Source organism: Sinohyriopsis cumingii, chromosome 6 (assembly GCF_028554795.1).
Source record: "Sinohyriopsis cumingii isolate HCF-2022 chromosome 6, ASM2855479v2, whole genome shotgun sequence".
NCBI classification, from domain to species: Eukaryota; Metazoa; Mollusca; class Bivalvia; order Unionida; family Unionidae; genus Sinohyriopsis; species Sinohyriopsis cumingii.
In genome coordinates this window covers 128,930,503-128,957,231 of record NC_142966.1, presented here as the reverse complement: position 1 = coordinate 128,957,231, position 26,729 = coordinate 128,930,503, and the positions used below count along the sequence as shown (strand labels likewise).

General features: G+C 33.4%; 1 protein-coding gene across 5 annotated transcripts in view; it reads right to left on the bottom strand.

Annotated features, from left to right (window-relative positions):
- LOC149797944 (uncharacterized) overlaps positions 1-26,729 on the bottom strand; it is a 127,813-nt gene that overhangs the window by 88,665 nt on the left and 12,419 nt on the right. For 2 of the 5 annotated variants that reach the window (XM_089963005.1, XM_089963007.1), the window contains 7 exons: positions 26,190-26,267; positions 25,826-25,885; positions 18,051-18,131; positions 17,563-17,670; positions 10,199-10,279; positions 9,453-9,560; positions 429-509 (listed from right to left, as the gene is read on the bottom strand). In XM_089963005.1, the coding sequence (XP_089819131.1) occupies positions 429-509; positions 9,453-9,560; positions 10,199-10,279; positions 17,563-17,670; positions 18,051-18,118 (446 nt within the window). In that variant the 5' untranslated portion in view covers positions 18,119-18,131; positions 25,826-25,885; positions 26,190-26,267. Of the gene's footprint in view, positions 1-428; positions 510-9,452; positions 9,561-10,198; positions 10,280-17,562; positions 17,671-18,050; positions 18,132-19,245; positions 19,448-25,825; positions 25,886-26,189; positions 26,268-26,729 lie in introns of those variants that run through there. The other 3 variants (XM_089963008.1, XM_089963004.1, XM_089963006.1) reach the window with 3 other exon arrangements.

Below are 26,729 nucleotides of genomic sequence, written 5' to 3'. Positions count from 1 at the left end.
ACAGAAAAAGGTGGCAAGACTATATTAAAGGAATAGCCTTCTTTGACAGTTTAAAATTGGTGATAAAAAATGATCATATAGAATATGGGAAGGAAACAAAGAGATCAAAATTGTATATACTCCATATTCAAGAAACACTGATAATCACTCGGGTGTTGAGTAACATTCATGATTGGATATTATTATGCGTCTTATAGTATTAAAATTCAATACAGAAAATCCATTCTTTATTCAGGATATAAGTAAATTACCAGCATCAATCGATTTCGATATTATCCTTTAGAGTAGCGTTTGATTCAGTTAAATCAGATTTTTTTATCCATCAAAAACAGGAACACAGCTGAATATGTGCAATAAAGTCTAGCCAAGTGTCTAACATAATTATCAAAATGACAAATAAAAAGGAGCAGATGAATTACGTTTCTTACTTTTGGAGTGTTTCGCAATCAATGCGTAGCTGCAGGTTCGTAGTATTTGCCCTTTCAAGTTCTGAGTCCAAGTGGCTTACCCTTAGACGGAAAACAAATATATATGTCCATGACTGTTGACATCATTTGCAAATGTCACATAATTTAATTTCATTTCAATTGTTCTAAAGCTCAGATATGAAACAATCTATTTTACACAAAACCATTTTCAATACTCACGCTTTAATATTGCTAAATGTAACAGGAGGTAGTATGCATATGACCATGTTTTAAACCGATTATATAGTCTTCGTGTTATTCTCACTTGATTATCGCCTACCATGATTTCAGTTATTCTGATTTAAAGCTATTTTGTACCTCAAGACAAGAAGAGAGAAAGACATGTTTAAATGTCTTACATCAATACCAAGCAATGGAAGCATTTGTTACACATTTAAACTTGTAATACAAAGTTACCATACACGTGAAACTATATATTGAATGTACACGAAATAAACAAATTGCTAGCGAAATGCTGCACATGTACACTTGAAACAGCTCTTGAAATGTTAACTTTCAATTCAGTCATTAGTACTGAATATACTGGAAAGATTATCGGAAGAATTATATTCAAGTGTAATACAGTTGCATTAGCGATGCGGTTCTAGAATTACCCACGGAAAAATGGTGCGAAATATTAGCAATTAAATCAGTGAGAAGCGCAGAAAAATATTTTGCAATGGAGAAAAACGGATATTTAGTTACCACCCTACGCTTGAACACGTATATTGAAATGTTACCACTGTCACATATCACTAGGATTACAAAGACTAGAAAGTTGAAAGTGAAGAATATACTGCAACATATAGACTTCGATCAATAACAAGCTTGAAAAATTAGTTTCTACTCAATGAAAAAGATACTGATATTCCTTGCACAGATAATAAAAAGCGAGAAGGATTTTTCACTCAAAAAACTGTTATAAACAAATGACACGACGTGAAAAACAATACTGACATTTAAATAATTTTTTGCGCTGCACAGTCAGGAAAGAGAGACTTGATAAATATGTGGAACGGTTACTGTTTTTAGTATGTAACCATCATAGAGAACCCTATAGAAGAATAAAAACGCAAGAATAATATACTGAACAAATTAAAGGTAAATAATCTAAATGAACCTCACAATTTTAACGCTAAGAGACGTCGATGCAGAATCTGTACATCAGTTGAGCAAAGCATAATGCTAACACTTAAAACTGATCACTTTATAAGCCAATAAAGAAACGAGATAGGACGGACATGAAACGTTAGTGGTGTTGCATAAACTATAAAGTCGTTATGGAGGATTATTCACGAAGCCAAGGAGCAATGATGGGACACCTTTATACAAAGGATATTCCATTTCCATTAAACACTGGACAAACCTTATCACTACCTTTGACACATTTTCCAGCAGCACACATAAGATCTTGGAGGATGAACAAACATATGCTGGCAATACTTACTCCCAAAAATTTATATAAATGAATAATGATTTTCTGCCGCAAGAATCAAGTTTTAAACGATTATTTGCACAGAAGAAGCACACGAATTAAATGATCCGATTATCATTCTTTGTGTATACTGTTCTTTCTACATTTGAATACACGATGAAACCAATGAACAGAACCTTACTAGAAGGAATTCGATCTAATTATATGCATATTTTACCACAGAACCATAATAACAAACTGTAAGCGTTTGCAATGCCACATTTGGATCACTAGCTGAAACAGTGGAAAACAAAAATATACCACATATTCGTTTAATTATTTAAAAGAAAGTGGTAGTGCGGACTTCAATGATATATTTATTTAGTTACTCAGAATGAGGATATTTAATGACATGAAAAAATCAAATGAGGATATTTAATGACATGACAAAAATCTACCATTCACCATTCTACCATTCACATAACGTTTTGAGGAATCACTGACATTCTTTAAACACACAATACGTTAACATACTAAAATGTAGAAAACACTCAGACACAATACAAGGAAAATGCTCAGTGTTTGAATGGAAATTATCAGTATAAATTACAATTTAATGTTATTTTGAATATACTATAGTTCACATGGCTACACAAGACGTTCCTGGAATAGACGGAGTTCAGAAACTTCATTTCAAAAGGATATAACAGACAGACATATACAATTTGGCTTTTTATTTTTTTCAAATAAGCATAACGAACGATTATATATGACCAACTAAAACTTAAATATGCAAAACCCATTTTCATCATAGAACAACGCCAGCACAAAAACCTTAACAAACAGGTGTTACCTATGCAAAAGAGCAATAACGATTTGTAAGAACAAAGGTCACAGTCAATTTACAGGCAAGCACAATGGTCCTATGCAGAGTGAGTCTCAGTCTAATTTACAAGTGTATATATCCAAAGTACTTACCACTATTCCATCATACATTATAATGATATTATACTAATCTCTTCATCAAGGAATTAGTGTAGCAGGATCCTCATCACGATTAACAATAACCCGTACAAACACTTGTAAAGTAAATTGCTTGAGAAAGGAATACGTTTTAGGTCTGTTCTTGAAAATATGAACATATAATTAAAGTGAAAAAGATGATGAGATATTTGAACAAATACTAAATTATGGTACATTCGTTAGCACCATTCATCAAAATCATATATGATTGACATACCATTAGTATGATAAATGACGGATATGAGCAGAAGGACTCTGGTCCTCTGCTTCCCACCTCGCTTTCTGAGGTAGCAAGCCTTGCAAAGCCAATCGGTGACCTGGGATGATGGATAATAGACTTGCGATCATTTTCCTCAAGTAATTATCTTTGATTGTTTGATAACAAAAGCGATCATCTCCGGGGAACCACGCGCCTTAATCTCTAAGACCCCACTCTATCCCACCAGTATTTAGATGGCATTATAAAACGTTTTTCACGAAGCTTCTAGCAATTTTTGTCATCAATGTGTCAGTTGTTAAAAAAAATAATATTCCCATCTTCTCCTGTCTACATATAAGTTTTACACAAAACTTATAATTAAAGTACAATCCGTTACCTGTTACCTAACATATAACATGTTAATTAAATTGATGTTTGCGAACCATCTGAGTGCAGCCTTTGGCATCCTCTGCTAGCTACATTAAGGAAAAAACAATAATAGATATTAAAAGCTCAGAGAAAACACCCGGTATACAACTAGTATAAAGCAGTCAAAAATGCAGATATGTAGCATTCATAGTGAACGTTTAAAGCACCGATACTGCTACATAGACACTGAGCGTGCACAGTTTTGCAGACATGTTCTTCAATTGGATCATTCGTGAATACCTTTTGACGACCAACTTACCTGCAATAAAATTTATGACAGAACCATTAGCCTATACTTGGTCACCTCGAAGGAAAGTGCAAAAGAGGAGGTGGTAGTGTTGCTAGTCATTTTGAAAGTGCTCGTCCATTGATTCAACAAATATGACAGATGGGGAACAGTCATGGCACAAGTCGACATTTTATCCATTATTGCTACATTATTCAGTATATATTTTATTCGCCTGCGCACAGTGATTTACTTTTACATTGTAGATTAGACTAGATTCAACTCAGGAAATATCTCTGAGTTAGTATTTGTTGTGCTTCTGAAATATTGATGGTCAAAGGTAGCACTTCAATCATGCAGAACATAACGCTTGTAAACGGACACATATATCCCAATCATACGTAGAGTCACTGTATGCAACACGTGATTACTTTGTTTGATCTGGTTCATTTGTCATGATGGTTACTTTCTTAAGATGGTGCTTTCAGATCATATTTATGTATGAGAATATCTTGGACGAAGCGTTTGATAATCCCTTTGCACTGAGGCCAACATATTATGCTATCGGAAATTACAAAATCGCGAATTTTAACATGTCTTTTTCCAATTATTTGCTTTTATTATGTAATGTGCTATCTTTTGGATTTTCAGAAAAATCGAAACGCCCTTTCTCTTCAAGCACAACGCCATTTGCCTTGATGTTGTAGCATAACGTAACCTTATCGATATAAACAGCTTGAATTTGCTGCCATAGTTTTGCCAACAGAGCCATAGTGAAAATCGTCCATCAACAACTTTGATAGCTCCAGAACAGCAAACCTGCAGTAAAAATGAGCTTCTGGAGAACGATATGAGTTTTTTTGTGGATATTTCCTGAAGCCTCCCAAGTAGAAATGGGAACAGGGGACCACATCCATTGTGTGCATAGCTCCTCTTTACCCAACTACTCAAATGTATATAAACAACGAACCGATTATGAGATCTCTGGAGGAAAGATTGATAATGTGTATTTCTTTAAAAACAATTAAAGAAGACCCGAAGTTGGATATAATCATGCTAGAAATGTCGAACGAGTCATTTATTGCAGACTATTATATGAATATAACCCTATGCATATCTATATGCTTTAGAGATATTTAATGAAACATTCATGCTAACAATTGATCAAGTTTATAGTTCTTTCCTTTCAACAACAAATAGAGAATATCAGATAAGGACTAGCATCAATTTGAAACGTAATGGCCGATGTAGCCGGAAGACAATTGGTTCTCGGCAGACCGTTATGTAGAAATGAAACACTTATTCTACACAACATATTTGAATAACTCAGAAGCATATCTACGTCAACGTGCAAGCTCGATCAATTCCTGCGCTATATTGCATGAAAGCTGGCTCATAAAGCTAACGGGAGTAGAACTTGTACGTCACGCGTGTCAACATATGTTTCCTATAATTGAAAATTGAAGAGGCGAAATAACTAACACCATACCTGACAAACACAAAAAGGCAAGCCATACAGTATATTTGATCCATGTACGGCATGATATATGTTTAGAAATAAATGAAGAATAAATGACGAGAAACAATTTTCCTTCACCAGTAAAGACAAGTAATCATGATGTTACCATTTGGAAGAGTTTAGAACCAGGGTCAGATATTCCTAGAAAGGTAAACAGCACTTGCATAGGAGACAATGATCCACACCAACATTACCGAACGTTATGCTACATAAGAAAAGTAAGAAGATCATGTTATCAGAGATCTTAATTTGAAAATGTATATTATGTTGGGTATTGACATAAAATTAACTCCACAAAGACAAAGATGCGAAAGATAGACTCCAAACGGATCCGTCTCCTCTAGCTTCTTTATTAATTTATGGCGATTCGTATTGCTTTTCTCTGTCTGTTTGTCTGTCTGCCACTGTCTATATCACTTATACAAACCACACACACAAACACAGAAATGAATGGTCATGACTCAAAGATTTATAATAATCAGCATCAGCAAACAGTGGAATGATCAACAAAAGTAATATTTATAACGATTAATGCAGGCAAACATTTGAAAATAAAAGAACTTTTACACATACAGATTTCACGATTACTTTTAGTCTAATCAAATATGTTGAGAGATAATACAGAAAAAAGTACAGGAAGAAAAAGGTGCAAGAGGAACAAATGTAACTCACTGAAGGAAGAAATAAAGGAAAACGTATGTTATATTTTAAAAAATCTAAAAGGGAAAGGTTATTGTATCATGTATATATATGCAGCTTGTTGCCGTCTTGTGTTCTTTTGGGTAAGATCAATTACTCCCGACACTTTTGATGCACCTTTTGTAACAAATATTTCTTTCAAGTCTTTGCATTTCAAATAGAGAACAATTTATAAACCCGCAATACAATACCTTTCTTCAATAAACACGTCTTCGATAAAAATACTATTTTCTGCGACATTTCTTTGGTAAAGTTTATGCTAACAGTAAATTCCTAGGCGAACAAAACATATTATTAGGTTAGAAAAAGACAGTGCATTTAAATGGCTGTGTGTCATGATATGCTGGTATAAATGTGTTTTTCAAGACCAAATGCCTGTCAGAAATCATTGAAATTCCACTGCGATGTCCTTTGAGTGATCTTGAGCGAGGCATCACAATACAACAGCTAGTTCTTTAGAAGACACGCACAAAACTAAACAATTTCAGAAACGTCAGTGAGTAACAGGACGTACTTTTTCAGATACAGGTCATGATACATGAAAAGGTGATTGATGCAAGATTTTTTCCTGACGTTGCAGGCAAGCTAGTGGTCTGCGTAATAAATCCGCGTTATCAAGCTGAGTAAATAAATAGTTTTCTTTTGTGACAAACTGTTTTCATCAAACGTTTCTGACGACGATATGTAGTCATACGGATTAAAAATATTTTTTGCGTGTCACCAAGTGAAGATGGGCGCCAAATTATGTTGAGGTGTGTCCAAACACGTCTGAATGTTTTTCTGGCCCATCTAGCAAGAGCGCCTTAAGATGGTAAATACAAAACGCAGACAGACAAGCAAAAATAATAAGTACTAATATAATTTGACATCTTTTATCTCTCTCTCTCTTTCTCCCCTTCTCTCTCTCCCTCTCTTACACACCCTCGCACAAACAAATGGTCATGATCCAAATATTCATACTAGTCAGCATCAGTAAACATTGGAATCATAAAATATAACGAGAGTGATAATGACAAATGTATCCAAACTATTTGAAATAAAAGTATGTATGCAAAACTTGATTTGTAATCTAATCAAGAGAGAAAAACAACAGCAAAAAATAGTTTAAGAGGAGCCAAATTAACTCCGGGTAGCAAAAAATGGATTTTGTTTAATATAAAAATTTAAAATGTAAAGGTTATACTGTCATGACTATTTTGTGATAGAAATAGTCCTGCATCATTCTTCTACACCACTTTTGGATGCCTTTAAACAGTGGCAGGCAAATTATTATAGTTTGTAGCTTCTTGCCGTCTGGGTTCGTTTGGGTAAGAGCAATTACTCCTAACAATTTTGTTGTCCCTTTTAGCTAATATTTCATCATGCATTTGTATTTTAAGTAGAGAACAATTTATAATACTGCAATACAAAACCGTTTTTTCAAAAACTACGTGTATGTTAACTTTAATATTGTTTATTTTCCATTTTATTGTCAGCTAGAGACCGAAATCAAGTCCTCAGCAGAAGATACTGTAAGTACTTCATCAAATGAGAAAGATAAACTGATTTTTAAAAAATCATCATTCCTTTCAAATACTATGTTAGCTGCTAGTTGTTGTTGTTGTTGTGGGTAGTCTGTCTTCATGCTCCTTTTGCCAATTTATAAGTTATTCTCATCCCAGTAGTCACAGAATCAGAATGACCAAAAGCATGAACAGAACATGGAAAAAAGTAACACAAAGACAGTCAACATTTTAATTTCATTTTTAAGAAATATACTGTGTACAGGAATTGTGGCCAGAGATATAAGGGGTGAGCAAATAGCACTGTCTTACCCTTGCAGATTATAAAACGTTTGATGTTGCACATGCGCTAATATTTTTAAGTTTCTTCAGTCAAAAATAAAATATGCTCTAAATTGCGCCGGTAATTTGTGAGGTTTTAGGATGCTGAAAATATGTGAAAATTAGCGGTTTTTGACAACACTCAAAAATATTAAATGTTTATTGCAGGGATTCACTATACCATATGTAATACCATATGTAATGTTTGAATGTTACAGTGCAAATATAGCCATTTTGATTAAGAAACATCAAGGATACTAACAATTGAAAATGTTCCTTCAGTTTAACATACAATTCTTGCTTGCATAATGTTAGATTAATAATGTGTACTGCATCCTTTCAGGGGCACAATTAAACATGTCTCTTTCAAAATAATGCATAGGTTGTATTCTGGTTTTATACATTATATATGGAATCCTTTAAGATCATATTAAGACAGCTGTTTTAGGGCTAATAAGACATGTAGTTTCATAGATATTCTAACGGTATTATTTGTGTCACTGCTTTTAGAGCATAATAATCAAGATATACAGATATATAAATCGGATTTTATCCCACAAGCTGGGAGTAACATGAAAGGAGCGAGATGACCTTTTTGATATGTTATCTAGCTCTATGTTTCTACTCCCGATTTGTTGATCTGACGCGAGATTCTGCACCCATATTTCAAACAATGCAAATGCAAAGGAATGATATATATATATATATATATATATATATATATATATATATATATATATATATATATATATATATATATATATCGCTATCTCCTTGCACATCTCGTGTATCTTCGTGTTAAATTGTTAAATCTCTATGCTGTTAAATATACATCTGGCCAGTGAAGTAACATTTTAAGGTCCAATATAAAATTTATTGTATACGTTCATAATGTTATGAAAATAAAGTTTAAAATATTTAAAGAATAATTAAGTTATGTAAATGTTTAGATGTATTAGTTTTACGAATCTCTGATATCATTTCGTGACATACACAATACAGATAATAGTGGCATTTCTAATCCGATACTATGGTTTTAAACGAAATTCCTTGGTTTATGAGTAAATAATGATATAGCTTACATAATTTTTGAAAATCGTATAAACGGAACAAATCGATTGCGATATCAGTAAGACGAATATGGAATATGCGTTGCAGATATTCACACCATCGCTGACATCTCAGCCTACTCGTCTCAGGTATTAATCTAACTGACATCTGTTGCGATTTTGCACGCAAACATCATACTCAATCCGTAATTTTCATCGAATAATTGTGGGATGTATGCTTCGAAACATTTAGATTAAATTACAGCAGAAGTTAAATGTTCAAAGGAAGGAAATATTCATACTTCAGGCACTTCTCTTTCGATTCAGTATATTGGGATTATTCAAGTTACTTGCAACGTACAAAGGAACAAAGAACTATAAAACCCAAACAAACGAGAGAAACATAAATGAAAACAAAATGAAAAATACTCTAATCCGGAAAAAATCGATAACCATGTACATCTTTATTCAATATATTTTCGTGTATTGTTCTCTTTAAAATAAGTTAATGTGCGTGATTTGCATGAGTTCTTAGTACAAAACATTGCAGACGACCTGGCAATATCGATGAACACCGACAGACCAGTTGCAAAACCTACCTTACCTTTTCTGTAGATCTGAAACTGTTTTCATTCCATGAGACAGGGATTGGTCTTTTTCTTGAACTGAATTTTGTAACATTTTGTTTTCCTTCATAATGTTGTTATTTGTGCTATAAATATATAAATATAAACGAATAACACATATGAATAGTACATGTAACTGCAATATAATAAATTCTTTTCTAGAATAGACGATATATATATATATATATATATATATATATATATATATATATATATATATATATATATATATATATATATGAAATAAAGCCAGCTATAAGTTTATGTTCTTTGCAGGTTCAGATGAAACAATTAAACAGGAAAAAAGTGGATATAATTGAAGAAAGGAATAGCCTTTAATATAGAATTTATGATAGACAAGAACTGACATAGAAATATACTGAAAGGTAACAGAGTGGTCAGAAGTCGATATACTGCTTATTCAAGGAACACTGATAATCGCTCAACTGTGGAGTAAAATACATGATCGGATATTATTATGCATCTTAAATTATTAAAATTCAAGACCGAAAATCCCTTGTTTAATCTAAATACATGTGAATTACCAGCATCAATCGAATTAATTAATATTATCCTTACATCAATATATTGTACATTGAAATATGATTTCTTTACCTAGCCTAAACAGGTACACAGCTGGACATGTGCAATGAAGTCTTGTCAAAAAGCTAGGATAATTTTCAAAATAATCACTAAATAGGAGCAGTTGAATCACAATTCTTACCTTTGGATAGTTTCGCATTCAGTGCGTAGCTGCTTGTTCATAGCATTTGCCCTTTCAAGTTCCGAGACCAAATCGTTTTCCCTTAGAGAGATGGAAAATATAAATCTAGACAAATGACTGTTGAGATCATTGTAAATGTTATTTAATTCAATTTAATTTCCATTAATCTAAAGCTTAGATATGAAACAATTTACTTTAACACAACAAACATTTTGAATTCTTACCTTTTAATATTGCTAAATTTAATAGGAGGTATGATGCATATGACCATACCTTAAACCTAAACTATAGTCATTCGTGTGATTCTCACTTGATTTTCTTGTACCACGATTAAAATTAGTATTGTTTAGGACAATTTATTACCCCAAGAAAAGAAGAATGAAAGACACGTTGAAATTTCTTACACATTCATAACAAGAGATGGATGAATGCGACGCGCTTAGCCTGGTAATACAAAACTACCATACACGTGCTAATATATAGTGAATGTACACCAACGAAACAAAATCCTGGCAAACTGCTGTACACATACACTTGAAACATCTCTTGAAATTTTAAATTTTAATTCAATCATTAGTACTGCATAAACTAGACAGATTATCGGACAGAATAGGTTAAAGTGTTTTCACTTAAATGCAATCGTACTAGGGACGCAAAGCGTACAATGTTACACCACAAAAGGGTGCGAAATGTTGCCAATTAAATATGTGACAAGCGAGGAAATCGAGTTTGCTACGCTATTATAATATTGTTTCCTTTTTCTTCCATTTTATTGTCATCTACAGACCATATTCGAGTTTTCAGCAGATGATACTGTGAAGTTGTGTATCGAAGTAATTCATCAAGTGGGAAAGATACACTTTATTATTATTGTCATCTTTGCTTTATTACCTTTCAGACACCTTCATTAAAATAATATGTAAGTTGCTAGTTGTTGTTGTTGGCGCGTGGATTGACTTCCTTTGTCACGGAATTGTGTGAGTTATATCAATATATGTATGTGATTAAAAATGTACTCGGGTTTCGTTGCCGAGGACAGCATCACCCGAGGGTGGTATATTTTTTCGGCTCTAGTTATTTCAAATTACTGAGCGAAACTCAACCCATGCTGCATGTGCAAATTGCCTGCTGCGAAAACCTAAGTACCTGGCTGCGCATATCTGTGACAGATAGTATACATATAGAGCAAATTCTCTATAAACGAATTACATTACGACGAGTCTTGTCAGGAAGTTTACCTCTTTACGGGAGCACATCTCCTGCTGTAGAGGTAATGAAATTTAAGTATTCGTTATTACTATTCGTTTTTATTGACAGAATTGTTTCATACTTTAGATGTTTTAGAATTTATTTTAAATTCTACAGAGAGTCAATACCTAGGTTATACAACGCCATGATATTAAAAATACTATAGTCTGGTTCGAGTTAGCTATTTGTTGTAACTGAACAGACAAATTGAATTTAACTATACGCAGTATGCATTGAATGATTAATGTAATGGGTAACGAATTCATGTACGCGCATGCGCAACATATATAAATGCAGAAGTACTTATCCGTGTCATATGTACTACACGGTTTAGTTGTCATAATTTTAGTTGCCTTATACATGGTTTGATGTGGAGTCAAATAACTCTGTGTGGTTTCTTGTGACGTGTACGCTGTGTCTGGTGAATTTGGTTCGGAAGAGTGTACTGGTGTTCTCGATGCGATGGACCAAGGCTTCGCGACCATCGGGTCTGTGTTAAATGTGAGGGCTGTCGAGGTATCCTTCAACAGACTGAAATGGGCGGACTGTGCGTGGGCGCTTCTCTGACCATTGACTAGAGCGAGTGGAACCGGAGATACATCTTGGACGTCAAATGAGCGCCACGATAGTTATATATATATATATATTATGTGTTCCATGTTGTTATTTTCACTAATGCTATCCGAGCAAATTTACATGCATTCCCATTTCATTATCGGTATATGAACGATACATTCAAATTTACATGCATTCCCATTTCAATATCTTTATATGAACGATAAATTCATAATTACATGCATTCCCATTTCAATATCGTTATATGAGCGATAGATTCATAAATTTATACATATCCCTATATCCCTTGGTATTTAATAAGACCTTGTTTATATTGGGGTGCAGATCATATACTTTTATTTTGTCGATAGGTGATAGGACTTAATTCACGTTGTTTGAAATTCCATTCGCTAAATTCATGTTTGAGTTTTCTCGTTGAGTTACTTGTTGTTGCTACTTCCATGTTAGGAACTTTATAATTTTCCTTATCCTTTTTGTTTATAATGATGTCAGATTTTTTAATATTTAATTTGCGTTTATAAATAAACATTTTATTAACGCAGTTGCTTTGGGTGTTTCACTAATTCAGTCCCAACCCGGCTTCATCTTATGATATCCTTCATGTGCCTCATCTATATTTCAGTACTCCCCATCCCACCATTAAGAGAATCAGAAAGGCCCAAAACCCCGAACAAAACAAGGAAAAATAATACAAGCACAGTCAACATTTGAATGTAATTATTTTTAAAGCTTAGAAAAAGCATTTTGTACTGGAATTGTGTGCTCGATATGGCTAGGAACATAAGGGTGAGAAAATAACACTGTTTATCCTATCTTTTTCTTCGTTAAGGAGGCGAAATTAGAATAAGTTTGAAATTTGAAAAAGTGCTAATTGTTATTTTATTAGAGTGTCTATTGTCAGAAAATAAAACATGATCTAACTTTCCTGGTAGCTTGTGAGGTCATTAGAATATTTAAAAAAATGGCTAAATTGGCGGTTTAGACATACATGTAAAAATTAAAAATGTATTTCATGGTTCTACGATACCGTATGTCCTGTATCAATGTTACAGTAGAAATATAGCCATTTTGTTGTGTCAAAATTATTTGATGCCGTGATTGTAGCTGAAATCTCATTTTAGATGTAGTTAATACTCGTCCGTTGCAGAGATGTAATGTACCCATGAACGATGGGGCACTCGAACTTTATCGTTTTTCACATGGACCCCACGCAGAAAGCACACTGATAGTCAAATCAAATGTTATTCACATATACTTTCACTTGTGGTAAAAATATGAATTTAATTGCCAAATGTAGACTACCTTCATCGTTTTTAAAAGTACCTACAATTGTAGCCCAAAATGCCTATTTTATAGCTAATTTTGACGTCACGAGCAAGTACCTATGACGTCATATCAAATAATTAAACGTCAAGTGCAATGGTAATTATAGCTTTAACGTTTGATACCTTTTGCCATCGTATTATCCAATTAAAAGCGTTGTTATAAATTTGTGAATTTTTGAGCCAAAAGAGGAATTATCTCCTTGTAACATTTCATTAATTCTGGAGCACATTAGTAAGGTAAATATCCGAACCAAATTAAAAACACAGAGCGTGTGATTCACACTGCCAATTTAGTTCATTCTGAAAAACTCTCGTGGCACGCTATGCTCTGTGTCTGTTCATACAATTTTCACTTTTAAATCACTGGGCAGACTTAGAAAAATATTGCATGGCTTGTATGTAAAACAAAATCATCATGTCTTTTATGCTTTGCTGACTTTCAAAATGCATTTTAAAATTACATCACTTATATTTGTGTGAAGTTATTCATTTTCTACATTTTCATAAATAGTTACATAACCGGGGACTCCTTTCTTTATAATTACAGCAAGATGTGTATCAAACAAAGAATATATTTTTGAATTTATTTATACTAGATATAGGTGTTTGGCAAACGTAATTTCAATCAAGCGCTTTCTGCCATGCAGTTCATGCCAAGAAACTATTATTAAGATTATAGTTCGGAAAAGAAGCAAACATAACATTGTTTGCGGACGAAAATGTCTTTATATCTGATTTCTCAAAAGAATGTTTCAGTGATCTAATAAGCCTTTTTGAAAATCCTAACAAGAGTTAACGTGATATCGGAAACCCCATTGTTTTATGAGATGACTCTTTGAATAAAGCAAGTTTTCAATATACTTCAAAACAAAAGATTTCGCATGACCTCTTCAAGTTTTAAAACTTTGCACATCATTTCCCACTCAGACATAATTAATGAAGCTACATTTTATACGGCATTGAATGAATTTGCTTTGAACAAATTAAAATTAATTGATTAAATTGTATTAGAAAAAGACAACAGATTATGCAAGTTTTTGGTTCGTCACAAATTCTTTTACCCAACGTCAAATCTAAAACCAACATAGAAATAAATCATGTAATTTTTAAAATATGTATGTATAAATTACGCAGTATCTCACAAAAATATAGGAGTGTTAAAATTGAACCACATATCTAAACACAGTGACTTTTTTTCAAACAAAGAATGTAATAAGTTTTGGAAAACTAACATAAGCAAATGTATAGATAAACTTGGTAATGCACTTTGTTTAACACCATTCAGAAAATTTAACTCAATGATTCTTTGTTGATAAAGAGACACTCGACGAGTGGTATCAGTTTAAATATAATATAAAACAATTCATTTAGAACTATAAATATGAGGTTTAACGAAATAGTCCTTCATTTCAATTGTAAAGCATTATACGAGAAATGGATAAATATATAACCCATCTTATAAAAGGTATGTTAATTTTAACTATAAAATATAATAACAATGAAAATTCCGTTTTGACATTAAACATGAAAATTTATAAAGTATCACGTTATTATCCCTTTGGTTCCAAGCAATTAAGCACACCAGCTTCAATCAAAACAAAAAGAAATAATTTTAAAGGATCAAGATGACCAGTTTGATGTATAATTTTCCTCTAAGATTATTTTGTATCTCCCAAATTTAGCAAAGTTTTCAAATATTACTGATGCGAAGATACACAAATAATCACACACATATACATACGCGCACAAACACACACACACATATATATACATACCACACACACATATATATATACGAGATATATCTATGTTTCATTAAAAGAAAACGAGGCTTGCTGAGTTTCCTTTTAATTAAACATTAATACAACGAGTGGTACTTCATTGATACAGCGTACATACTATACATATTTTATTTATATCATACAAATACATGCAAATACATATATTAGCACCTTGAATGGAGTTACGATATGCTCTGGACAACTGTGTATTGACCGAGAGAATGAACTCATCACATCTCTGCGAGTGTGTCCGCTAAAAATGTAGTTCCAAGAATGTCCGTGTTGTTCACAATCACATATAAAAAAATGATAAGTTAATTGTTTTCTGTTTGAGTTTCTATTTGTATTCACATTTAGTAAATACATATAAGGCACACTCGCGATTTAAACACGAATATATGGTTTTTATGAAGAAAGAAGTGCACTACAAACACGGTTAGCTCCTTGTACAATGAACCTGAACTGTCAGTCATTCATGTACTGACGTATGAAAATTATCGAGGAATAGAAACTAAGCAAAATGACGAACCGTCAAGAGGTAATTAAAATATTTTAATATATTGACAATTCACCAAAGCCGTTATTCTGCTTTAATTAACAGTTATAAAGACTATACATCTCTTTCTCTCTCTCTCTCTCTCTCTCTCTCTTCTCCTTTGGACAGTTTGACTAAACGTTACCATCATTCATAGGGTCAGAGACATCGTCTACCATCATTCATAGGGTCAGAGACATCGTCATATGACACAAGGGAAAATCCCCAGCACTCTTATTTTCAAGGATTTTCGCCCGTATCTAGCCACAATAATCTAGAGAAATAGGGAGAGTGAGATGGAGGGGCGACCATCAGGGCATTTTTATATTTAATAATTAATATTCGATTTTTAGAACATTATAATAGGTTTAAGAAACAGCAACAATAAAGCGCTATATATGCGACAGTACGTGTGCCTCGTAACCGACATATTTAACATATAGGTCTAGTGTCGACTGGCTATTGCAACAATGTATCATTGACATTATGAACACTGTCGATAGAGCCTAAGAAAGGCATAAACATACTGTTACGATGAACAAGATTACTCTACCAGTTCAGTTTTATTTTTTTCGTCCATCGAAATATGTTTTTCGCTCTCACTCCAAAGTTTTGCTTATTTTATCCGTTATGCTCGAGGGGGGAGGGGAGTAGAGAAATGAAAAGATTCCCGTGAAATTATGTACCATTTTCATTTCATTTTAAAAAAAGGAACTGTTGACACCTTTTGTCGTTATTTTCATATGCATTTATGATTAATGTTTGCGTAGAAATTCATGATTGATCTATATGTCTGCAGTTGAAAGACTGTATATATATTCGTATTATTGCGCATTGGGCGGATCACAATTTGATATACCAGTAGTATTGGTATATCAATTTGCTTTATATCAACACTTCACATGCCATGTTATTTTTAATGTATATATATATATATATATATATATATATATATATATATATATATATATATATATATATATATATATATATATATATATATATATCCCATCTCATTTTGTTTCTATTTTCCCTCTTTACATATCGAAATTATTGCATCCGACGTTTTTTTCTGTAATTCGATCCTTCCATTTATGCATATGGCCGTTGAGTTAAGTGGTTTCCCTCTGTATTATAGGTGCTTTGATAGAGGTTTGCAAACAACCATAAATTGACACAAAAATGAACATAATGTGGGTAACCTTCAATGTAACATAAACCCATCAAAATATAATTTATGTAGCAGTTTGGGTTATATTAGTTTTTCGAACCCTATTAGAATTTAGTAACAAGTAACATAATCGATTACAAATACAGACAATACCAGCTGTCATACTAGGTTTGTAAAATACATTGCTTGGTTGAGAAGTAAAAACGTCTTGCCAAATTTATATATTCTTTGCAGAAGTCATCAAAATAACCAATCGGTTGTGCTGTAAGTAATATATAAGACGAATATGATTACAGAGTTTGGCGCCATTACTGTCATATAAAGTTCCCCATATAATTTATTAATAAAAATGACTGTAGAATATTAAAATTTGGTCCGTGGAAATGATATTTAAACTATATTGTTCCTCAAGTAATTATACGCAAAGTGGTTCCATATATTGTCAAAAAATATAATAAAAGAAAATCTTAGCGGAGGGAATTTTTCATATCTCTGATATTTCTCTACCAAGTCAGTAACTTTGATGTTATTGAAATTAAATATCACTGTAGAGAAAATTTAAAAACAAAATCAACTTTCATTTAAGGCCTTTGAAGTTTCTACTATCTATATTTTATGAATCTGTGTTTGTGTGCGTGATGCGGACGAGGCACCTGTTATTAAACAAAGCAAAACAGACGACGTGGCAAAATAAATCCATGTAATTCACGATTCAACGGTGACTTTACCTTTTCTGTAGGTCTGAAACTAGGTTATGTTCTTTAGACAGGGTTCGATCCATATCTTTTACTGACTTTCGTAGCTTTTTGTTTTTGTTCTTCAGTTTGTCTTGTCTTCTATAAGAAACAAATAAATGAAAAATACATATTAACAGCACATTTTCATAACTATAATCTAACAAACGTTTGTTGAAAATATATGATACGTAAGAGTCCGAATGTCAGATACAAGTTTATATATTTTTCGGATCCGATCGATCCTTTATACAGAAAAGTAGGCATCAGGAATGCAGCAAAGGACATACTTCATTTGCAATATATTATTCATTTTATAATGATATAGACAAAATGTGCAACGGAACAAAATAGTATACCCCCTACACAAGACAAACTGATCTGCAAACATGTACGGAGTAATTTTCATAATTGCATATTCTGTTTCTTATGTTATTTACTTTTTAATACTGCTAATGCATCTGATAATTTATATGTCCTACCTTTGGAGTTTCTCGCAGTCATCCTGTGATTTCTTCTTTACATTTTTTTGACTTTCAATATCCGACATCGAACATTGTACCCTTGAATCAATGAAAAATAAAAACCAAAGATCGTTCAGTCTTGAAATGATGTATAATGTCACCTAGATTTCTTTTATTTGTTCAAATTCGCAAATATATTTATTGCCGCAGAGCAGCATGTGCGAAAAATTATACCGAAATCTATTACACGTGAATAGAAAGTGATGTTACATTTGTTACGCGCATACACTTCGCTGCCCTACATGATTATGCAACTTACTCAAGCAAATCGCTAATGCTGCACAGACACGTGAAAAAGATATATGACAATTTTACATATTAAATCTTTAGTGATGCAAAGACTGGACAGATTCACGTGAGCAATATAGTGAATTATTTTACTAGCCCTGTAATGATTAGAAATAATAAAAAAATGCTGCTATATTTTACCAACTGAATAAGTCACAAGCGAGGCAATGAACATGTTGGTACGAAATTAAACGTATGATACGCAGCCATTACGTATTTGAAGAATATTTTGAAGTTTATCTACTGAAATATATCACTCTCACCACAAGGGCTACACAAGATGCACGTACAAAAATAGACTGAATGTTTAACACTTAAATTATAAGCGTGAATAATCCTTTTATGCTCAGTTAAATACGTAATACACATATAACATACATTAGTGAAAATATATTTAAGTTTCTTGCAAATAAATAAAAAATAATGAAAATTATATTATGCAGAAGAACATGTAAAATAAAACTCACATACCCGTGAAAAAGGATACCCACATTTAACTAAATCACTAGCAATGCAAAAGTCTAGAAAGGTAAAAGTGACAAATATGTTTATAAGGTTAGTGCTTACAAACACCCACAATCACAGATTAAAATGAAATGCACATAAATTCCAGTTAAATAATTTAAATTAGTTTAGAGCATGTAATGTTCAGAAACGTCGAAGCGACTATTCTAATCAGGGCTTTCAAAGTAAAAGGGCGATGATTAAATATTCACCACTTTATAAGCCAATAACGAAACGAGATGCAAATGATCACCAACAAACGTATATTCCTCCAATTGATACAATTTATTCCTATATGAAGACTTTGAGAATATCAGATGCCGACCATAATCAAGTTAGAAGTATCACGTACGATATCTACCTGAACACAGTCGGTCCTTTGCAGACTCCCATGGAAATGACACACTGACTCAACACAACATCATTGAAGAGATCACATGTACGCACATGACATTTTGTAAGATAGGTGACAGTCAGTGGTATTACGAAGATCAACTGGCTCATAACTCTGATTTGAAGCTAACAGTAGTAGAACTTGAATTTTCAAAATATAGCAGCATGTTCTTAATAACTGAACTGTAAAAAAGCTGTTTAATTAACGTGGTATATGGCAAAGCAAAATAATAAATTATATTTCGAAAGACGTGGCATGACATAAATTTGCTATGAATATGATGTATCGGAACTAAAATCATACATATGTTACGCTTTAATGAACAAATAATATACTATGTGTCAATACATGGATAATCATCAACAACAAAAAATGAAACAATGACACTATAATACCTGGGAAGCGCAATGATACAAACATGATACAATGAAACATTGTAAAAATAAAAGTTTATTTTCCATAGCTAGACGTTTGTTGACTCAAAACTTAGATTTAGCCATAACCACATAAACTTCATTTAAGAAAATGGTTGATTTTTGTATATATACATAGTATCCGTTTATCAAAACATTTATCACTGAGTGTTTTCTGGAGCAATGTTCAGATTTTCACATTCAGGAACTAAATCACACATATTTATTTCCCCCAGCATACATGAACGCAAGAAGGCAAGGTTTGGTAATGTATTTTAAATTGTTTTCCTGAGAGATATCTATATAACAAAGAAATAAAAAATAGTCCCATGTATAAATGTGGTTAATATATTAGTAATAATGGGTAGGAAGCTACATTGCTTGTCATGTAAAGCTTTCAGTAATTCACAAATATGACAAACTGAATATGGTGTATATATATTGCACTTGGAACGGCCACAAATGTCATAATATTTCTATAACGTATATTATTGTATGTGTTTACTGTGATCTATGCTCGTTTCGAGCCCGCATCTTACCCGCGTTTGTCATACGTTTTGCATTTGCTACAAGTTTTGTCTTAAATATATTTTAACTCATGATTATTTACAGAATCCCGATAATCGCATACCTAATAATTGGGTTCCTCTACTTGCAAAGATGGATTTGCATACCTCGATTTATATTGCAAACGGTAAATTGCATAGTCACTTTAATTCGAGTAATAATAACAAGAAGAAGGCGGGAGTGAAGAGTCATACACAGTTCAGGTTAAGGTTACCAATACCGCCGTTATGCCCTTGAGAATTTGTACATTTTTCAAGACCCCAATGTATGCACCAATGAACTAATGTAGGAGTGCTTGGAAAAGTAACCAATCCACAGGCAAAATCTTCTGCCTCAAAGTGCAAGGGAATGAACCCCTTCTAAACTATAAAAACAAAATTCATTTATAAATAATAGATGAGCACTCCCCCTCCCCCAAAAAAAACCGTAGAGATTTGCCTATTTGATAATGTTTATCCTGAAACGGACAACCTCCTGCTTTGCAGGTTCTCAGCATCAGAGCTTGCACTCGATCATCAAATGTACAATAAACCGACGCTGTATTTGTTCATGCAAGAGAACACGACCGTGCTTTCGTACCGCTTTAGACTTAAGTCGCACTTAATGAAATGCAGAAGCCACATACATATTCTTTAGTCATAAATGGACATGCCGTCAGTTTCGGAACAGAATCTGGCGGACCATGTAAGCGGAATGTCGAAGCATTGCTGCCGATCAGATTCCCAAAAATATGAGAATAAAGCCAAATATTTTACTATTCCATGGAAATGTGCTTTAAAACTTTCATTTCCGATTTTGATTAAGAACTAAAAGGCAATTTTTTGATAAAAACAATTCATGTTCAAATTAAATGCTCAGGGGACAGATGCAGAGGATTGGGTGCTGATAGTGAAAGATGAGTGTTTGGTTATAACCAGGCGACGATAGATAAATGTGGATACGTTAATATATGTGCTTTATCAAGAAAGAAAAAAATATAGACACAACGCAAAGTGATAACCATTGAATGTTCACTACAATAGTAGCACACATTTAAATGTAGTGCCATTCATTGTTTTGTCTAAGCAAGACGATAGATTTAATGGAGCCGTTTGTGACGAAGGCTTAAGTTTTAATGCATTTTCTGTTTTGGCCATAGTATCTAATCCATGAAAGACAAGAACAGTCGCCAGTGATACAACTGTGCTCTTTGATAGTTAGAGTCTGGTTAGTGCACTGCTTTTGGCGATGTAGTTTCCTGTATAATTGGTCTAATTCCTGTTTTCTCGTCCCGTTGCATTAAAATAAGTAGCCACAGGCACCAGTAGTTTCTGCTGTTCGCCAGAGAATCTAGTTCGTTGGTGGAGACCGTAAGATTTGTTAAATTACCGTTACAAACGTTGCTAAAGTGGCGGGATGGGCGTACTACTGATATTTTGGCATTGATGCCTTTGATATATGTTATCCCCTCTGTGTTGCGTTGATCTTGACTCGTGTCCTAGTGTCTCTGTTTATGGAGATCAAGGATATCTCTGGTCTGCAATTTGTTAAAACTCGCCTGTTTCAGAGATAATATGTATTTTTTATTATGGAGTTTGATGTGCTGAATTCAAATATGGCAATTAAAACAATTCATTAGATATAAAGGCATAATTGTGTCTGCAAAGAGGGAGAACATGTTGGAAACATAGATGAAGTAGAAGTGAAATACGCCTGCATATTGTAATGTCTTCAAGTAGGTTTTGCGTTTTGCGAGGTCTTTCCTGACGAGAGTGTTCTTCCTTGCCACGAGTGTAAGTAGTATCTGGGAGGGATGGATTGGCAAGGTAGTGCTAGGTTTTGTAAGGTATTATGATTGGTTAACATATTTAAAAAAGAAACAAATAAACATGCAGGTGAAACAAACAAGAAATCCACCGGTCTGAAGAGTTAAAAGAAAGACTATGTACTTTCCCGTTGGCAACGCAAGAACATCCTCTTATGGTCAAGAAAATAACGGTAAGTAAACAGAATGGAAAGGTTTCACACACGTGCAGGAAAGGCATTCGTAAATAATAATAATAATAATAATAATAATAATAATAATAATGATAATAATAATAATAATGAGGACTTTGTATAGCGCATAATCTTTAGAAGCTTAATGCGCTTTACAACATTGGACAACACCTATATAATAATATGATTACAAAAAAACAAGCACTATGAAATTACAAAGCAAAAATCGCGATGAAAATATTTTAGGGAAAGAAACATTATTAGGTCGTTAAGACTGTTCTTGCAACCGAAATAGGTGAGTTTTAAGAGCGTTCTTGAATGATATCACTGTGTCGTTCTGTCTAAGTTCAGTGGGCAATTTGTTCAACGCTGATGGACCCTGATATGCGAACGAATATTGTCCATATGACTTCATTTTCATAGATGAGACGTTTAAATAACGTAAACACTGATGGCAACAATCTAGCGGAAAATGTATAGATACCATTGGTGATCATTGGCACAAAAGAGGTTTGAAACAGCACGATGATAATTATGAATACTTCAGTCGATGTGATCAGAAGGATTTGTATTTGACAAAGAAGATACCTGAGGAATTTATAATAATAATAATAATAATAATAATAATAATAATAATAATAATAATGCAATATAATAATAATAATAATAATAATAATAATAATAATAATAATAATAATAATAATAATAATATAACAAAAATGATAGCAACGGAAGTAGCAGCTGAACAAACAAGAGACATGAAGAAGTAATGGACCATATCAAACCTGAAAAAACTGTACCAAATATAATGGCACTTATAATAATTTTTCTGAGCAAGCTTACATCGAGGCTTTTGACTCTAAGTCGTACCTAATGCCGGGTGTTTAGCAGCTGAACTTGATAAAACTTCTTGTTTTTTGAGAACAAAACAAGCAGTTATCTAGACTAGTTATTGGATATACTACTGCTCAAACATTGTATTTTATCAATATATAGAACGTCTAGATGGTATTTAAACGTAAATATCGGTGTTTGAGGAATAAAGTCTCAACTTGTGTACTTCTGAAGGAGATAGAATTTAATCTCAAATTCCTTAAAATCTGGAATAATAAGATGCAGTTTCCTTTGTCACAGTCCAGTGCAAAAGATTCGTTTTATTATACAAGGAGAAGCAAAAAACGTTTTCGAAAGGAAACAATTGGAGACATCCAATCTCTGTCTTACTTATTGAACCAACTCCAAAGTTAGATGCCTAGAGAATGAACGCATCTGTTGGATCCAGATAAGTATGCCTTGAACCAATACTACTTAATCAACATATTTTCCTCTAACCCTTCCGTCATTGTCTAGATTCATACGGTTACAGTTATTTCTGTTTTAGGAGGATGAGGCGCATGTTGGTCGTCAACTTTGTAACTTTGAAATAATTCGGGTGGATATATACAAATACTGTGGCGTAAGCGATCGATGCCAACTTGTCTTTGGTCCTCTTTGATTCGCAAAAAATCGTCCTCGAACTAAGGAAGGATAGCTTGTCAGAGGATTGTGTTCGGATTGTGCGACCTGGATCCTTTTATTGATTTCCCGAAATGGACTGTATCGGTTTTCCGGTTGTGGGGCAGGAAGAGTAGTATCTTTAGTAGCTTGTTTGCGTACCTCATCAATCTGACAGTTCAAATGCAAATTATGAGATAACGGTCGTTCCGCCAATAGTAACTATTCAGCTGCAGTGACAGCATTGGGTAAGGTATGTTGGGTATCTCTGTTTAAGATCCAGGCCATTACGGTGATGGACTGCCATGCATGTGCTGTGGAAATCGGAGAAGAAGAAGATGAGCTCTGTTCAGCACGTTGGAAGATAGCTGTAAACACCAATCTCAACATAATGCAGACAGCAAAAATAATGAGGATCAACTGTTGAGTGCCTTCAAATGATTTTGAATCCATGCGAATAGAATATGGTTTTGTCAGCCCCTAAACTGCGATGTCACATTCAATAGCTGTGGTATCGAAATGAAAAACTGGTGCATGGCAACATTACAAACGAGGATGAAATCATGATGAAAGGCGCTTTTGTGTGAATAAAATACGTTTGATGCTGAGATCTTGTAATAGATGAAGTAAACTGTTCAACTATCTGTGATTCTGCTAGACCAAGGAAGCAATCTGATGTTGGATGGTTCCGTGTTCATCATAAAATCAACAGATGATGGATCTCTGGTCCAAGTGCTTGATAAGGTAGGAAGAAGAGGGCAGAGCCATATGTTAAGAAGTGGAAAATTTTTTCTAAATCGAAGCTCTAAAGATTGTGTCTCTCCGCACCATATTACAGTCACGAGGTGACGAAGTAGTTTGAGAACAAGCATCGTTACAGCTGCTTACATGAGGAGAGGCTGACGTCTTTTAAGGTGCCTGAGAAGGAGTAGTGAGAAGTTTCGAGGTCTGCACTGAGAAAACTCGTGCAGCGACATGGAGTGGAAACATTAATTTACAATCGGTCATCGATTAAAGAATCTCTTCTATTGACCAGGGGTTAAGAAACGTCATATGTGACATTCGTCGGAAGTTGAGGTACTAAGCTCCGCATCGTAAATAGAGAGTGCATTGAGGCTCTATGTCTATTAGACTGGTTTCAATAAATGTTCGTATACACTAATTCAATAGACTGAAGGACACAGTGACATCCGGTAACTTATCGTGTTTGTTTTGAAGTCTTTGTTCAATATGATCCCTTGTAACAGGCACAGGTCACTCGAAACGGAAGTATACCCTCTTTGTAGGAAAGACGTCTTCCAAGTCATAATATTGAGACGGGTTACGTAATGTTTAATCCAAGTGACTGTTCCTAGAATTAGCTATGCGAGCTGAGACATTGTTTTTCTTGTTCTCTCGCTGATGAGATATAGAGTCGAACCCGTATGAGGCTACGCCTATATTTGTCGCCAAGAAACGAGGAGTCCTGTGTTGGTGATGTACGTGACGGTGCTGTATCCTATCATGCAGATATCTGGCGTTTAGCAAATGGGGGTCCTTTGATGATTTATCTCCCTTATCCGCCAAATATGTAGCGCTAAAATCGTGTCAGCATGTAGGCCTAATGTGTCTTTGTCCTTAGCCGTTAGATTGAAATGATTTGGGAATATACAATACATTGATGTGGACATTAAAATTTAGCAGGACTTTTCTACAATCAAAGTTCATTTTATTCAAACAGGTCTCCTCAGTTTTTTATATGATTTCAGAAGAGTTATTTTTATACAGTCTTAACTTGTCTTCTTCTTAAAGAATTATACATTTAGCCTGAAAGTCTTACTATTTGGAAAAGGAAATGTATTATGCAATGCCACGGTCGTATTGCTAGACTAGTTTTATTACACCAAAAGAAGCAATACAAGGTTGTAAAAGAAAAACAACCAGAGGTACATGCACAATATGCTGTTGATTATTGTCATTCACTGTCAAGACATAGTTTGGTTAGACGCCGATAGAAAGACATATGTTGTTTCAATATATATATATATATATATATATATATATATATATATATATATATATATATATATATATATATATATATATATATATCTTACCCGTCCTTCTTTATTTCGATTCCTACTGTAGGTCCATGGGTCTCATTTGATTCTTCCCTTCTGTAATATAAGAGATACGCATGGAAAGATGAAAGTTATAGATGAATCAAAAATTCGTACCCTTTGGAACAATGAAACGTAGTTTCTACTGTCACACTTCAAGGTAAAAGATTCATTTTATTATACTAGGAGAAGCTATAAAAGGTTTCAAAAAGAAACAACCTTTCACACACCCAAACTATGTTTTTATTATTTACTGAACGATCTGCAAAGTTACATGCTTAGAGAATGACATCATTTGAGGGATCAATAAAAAATGTATGCCTTGAACAAATACTACTTAATCAACATATATTCCTTTTACCCGTCCGTCTTCGTCTGGATTCCTACGCTTTCAGTTATTCCTGTTTTAGGAGGATGAGGCGCATTTTTGTCGTCTTCTCTGTAATATTAAAATAAATGCGCTGAAGGCAAAATATAAATAGGATATTTAAGTCGATTGAAATACACTGCAAAATATATTTGACGTATTATGTGTAATGATACCAACAATATTGTTAACTTACCTTTATATAAACATAAATATGGGTGAATGCATATGAATTATTCATTGCATTTGACATTAAAAGTAGCAGGACATTTGTACAGTCAAGGTTCATTGTACTGAAAGATGTCCCGTCATTTAAATATATTATTTACGAAGGGTAATTTTGATTTCGTTACAAATGGTCTTCTTGTTTTTTGTTTGAAATTCTTATCCTTTGTTAAAACTATATGGTGTAGTAAAATATATTTTATTGAAAAGACTTAACCCCTCATAATACCTTATTATAACTACTGCTACCTCACAAATCCTTCCTACTCAGAGAAAACTGTTAAGGGAGCTAAAGATTTTCCGCCCACC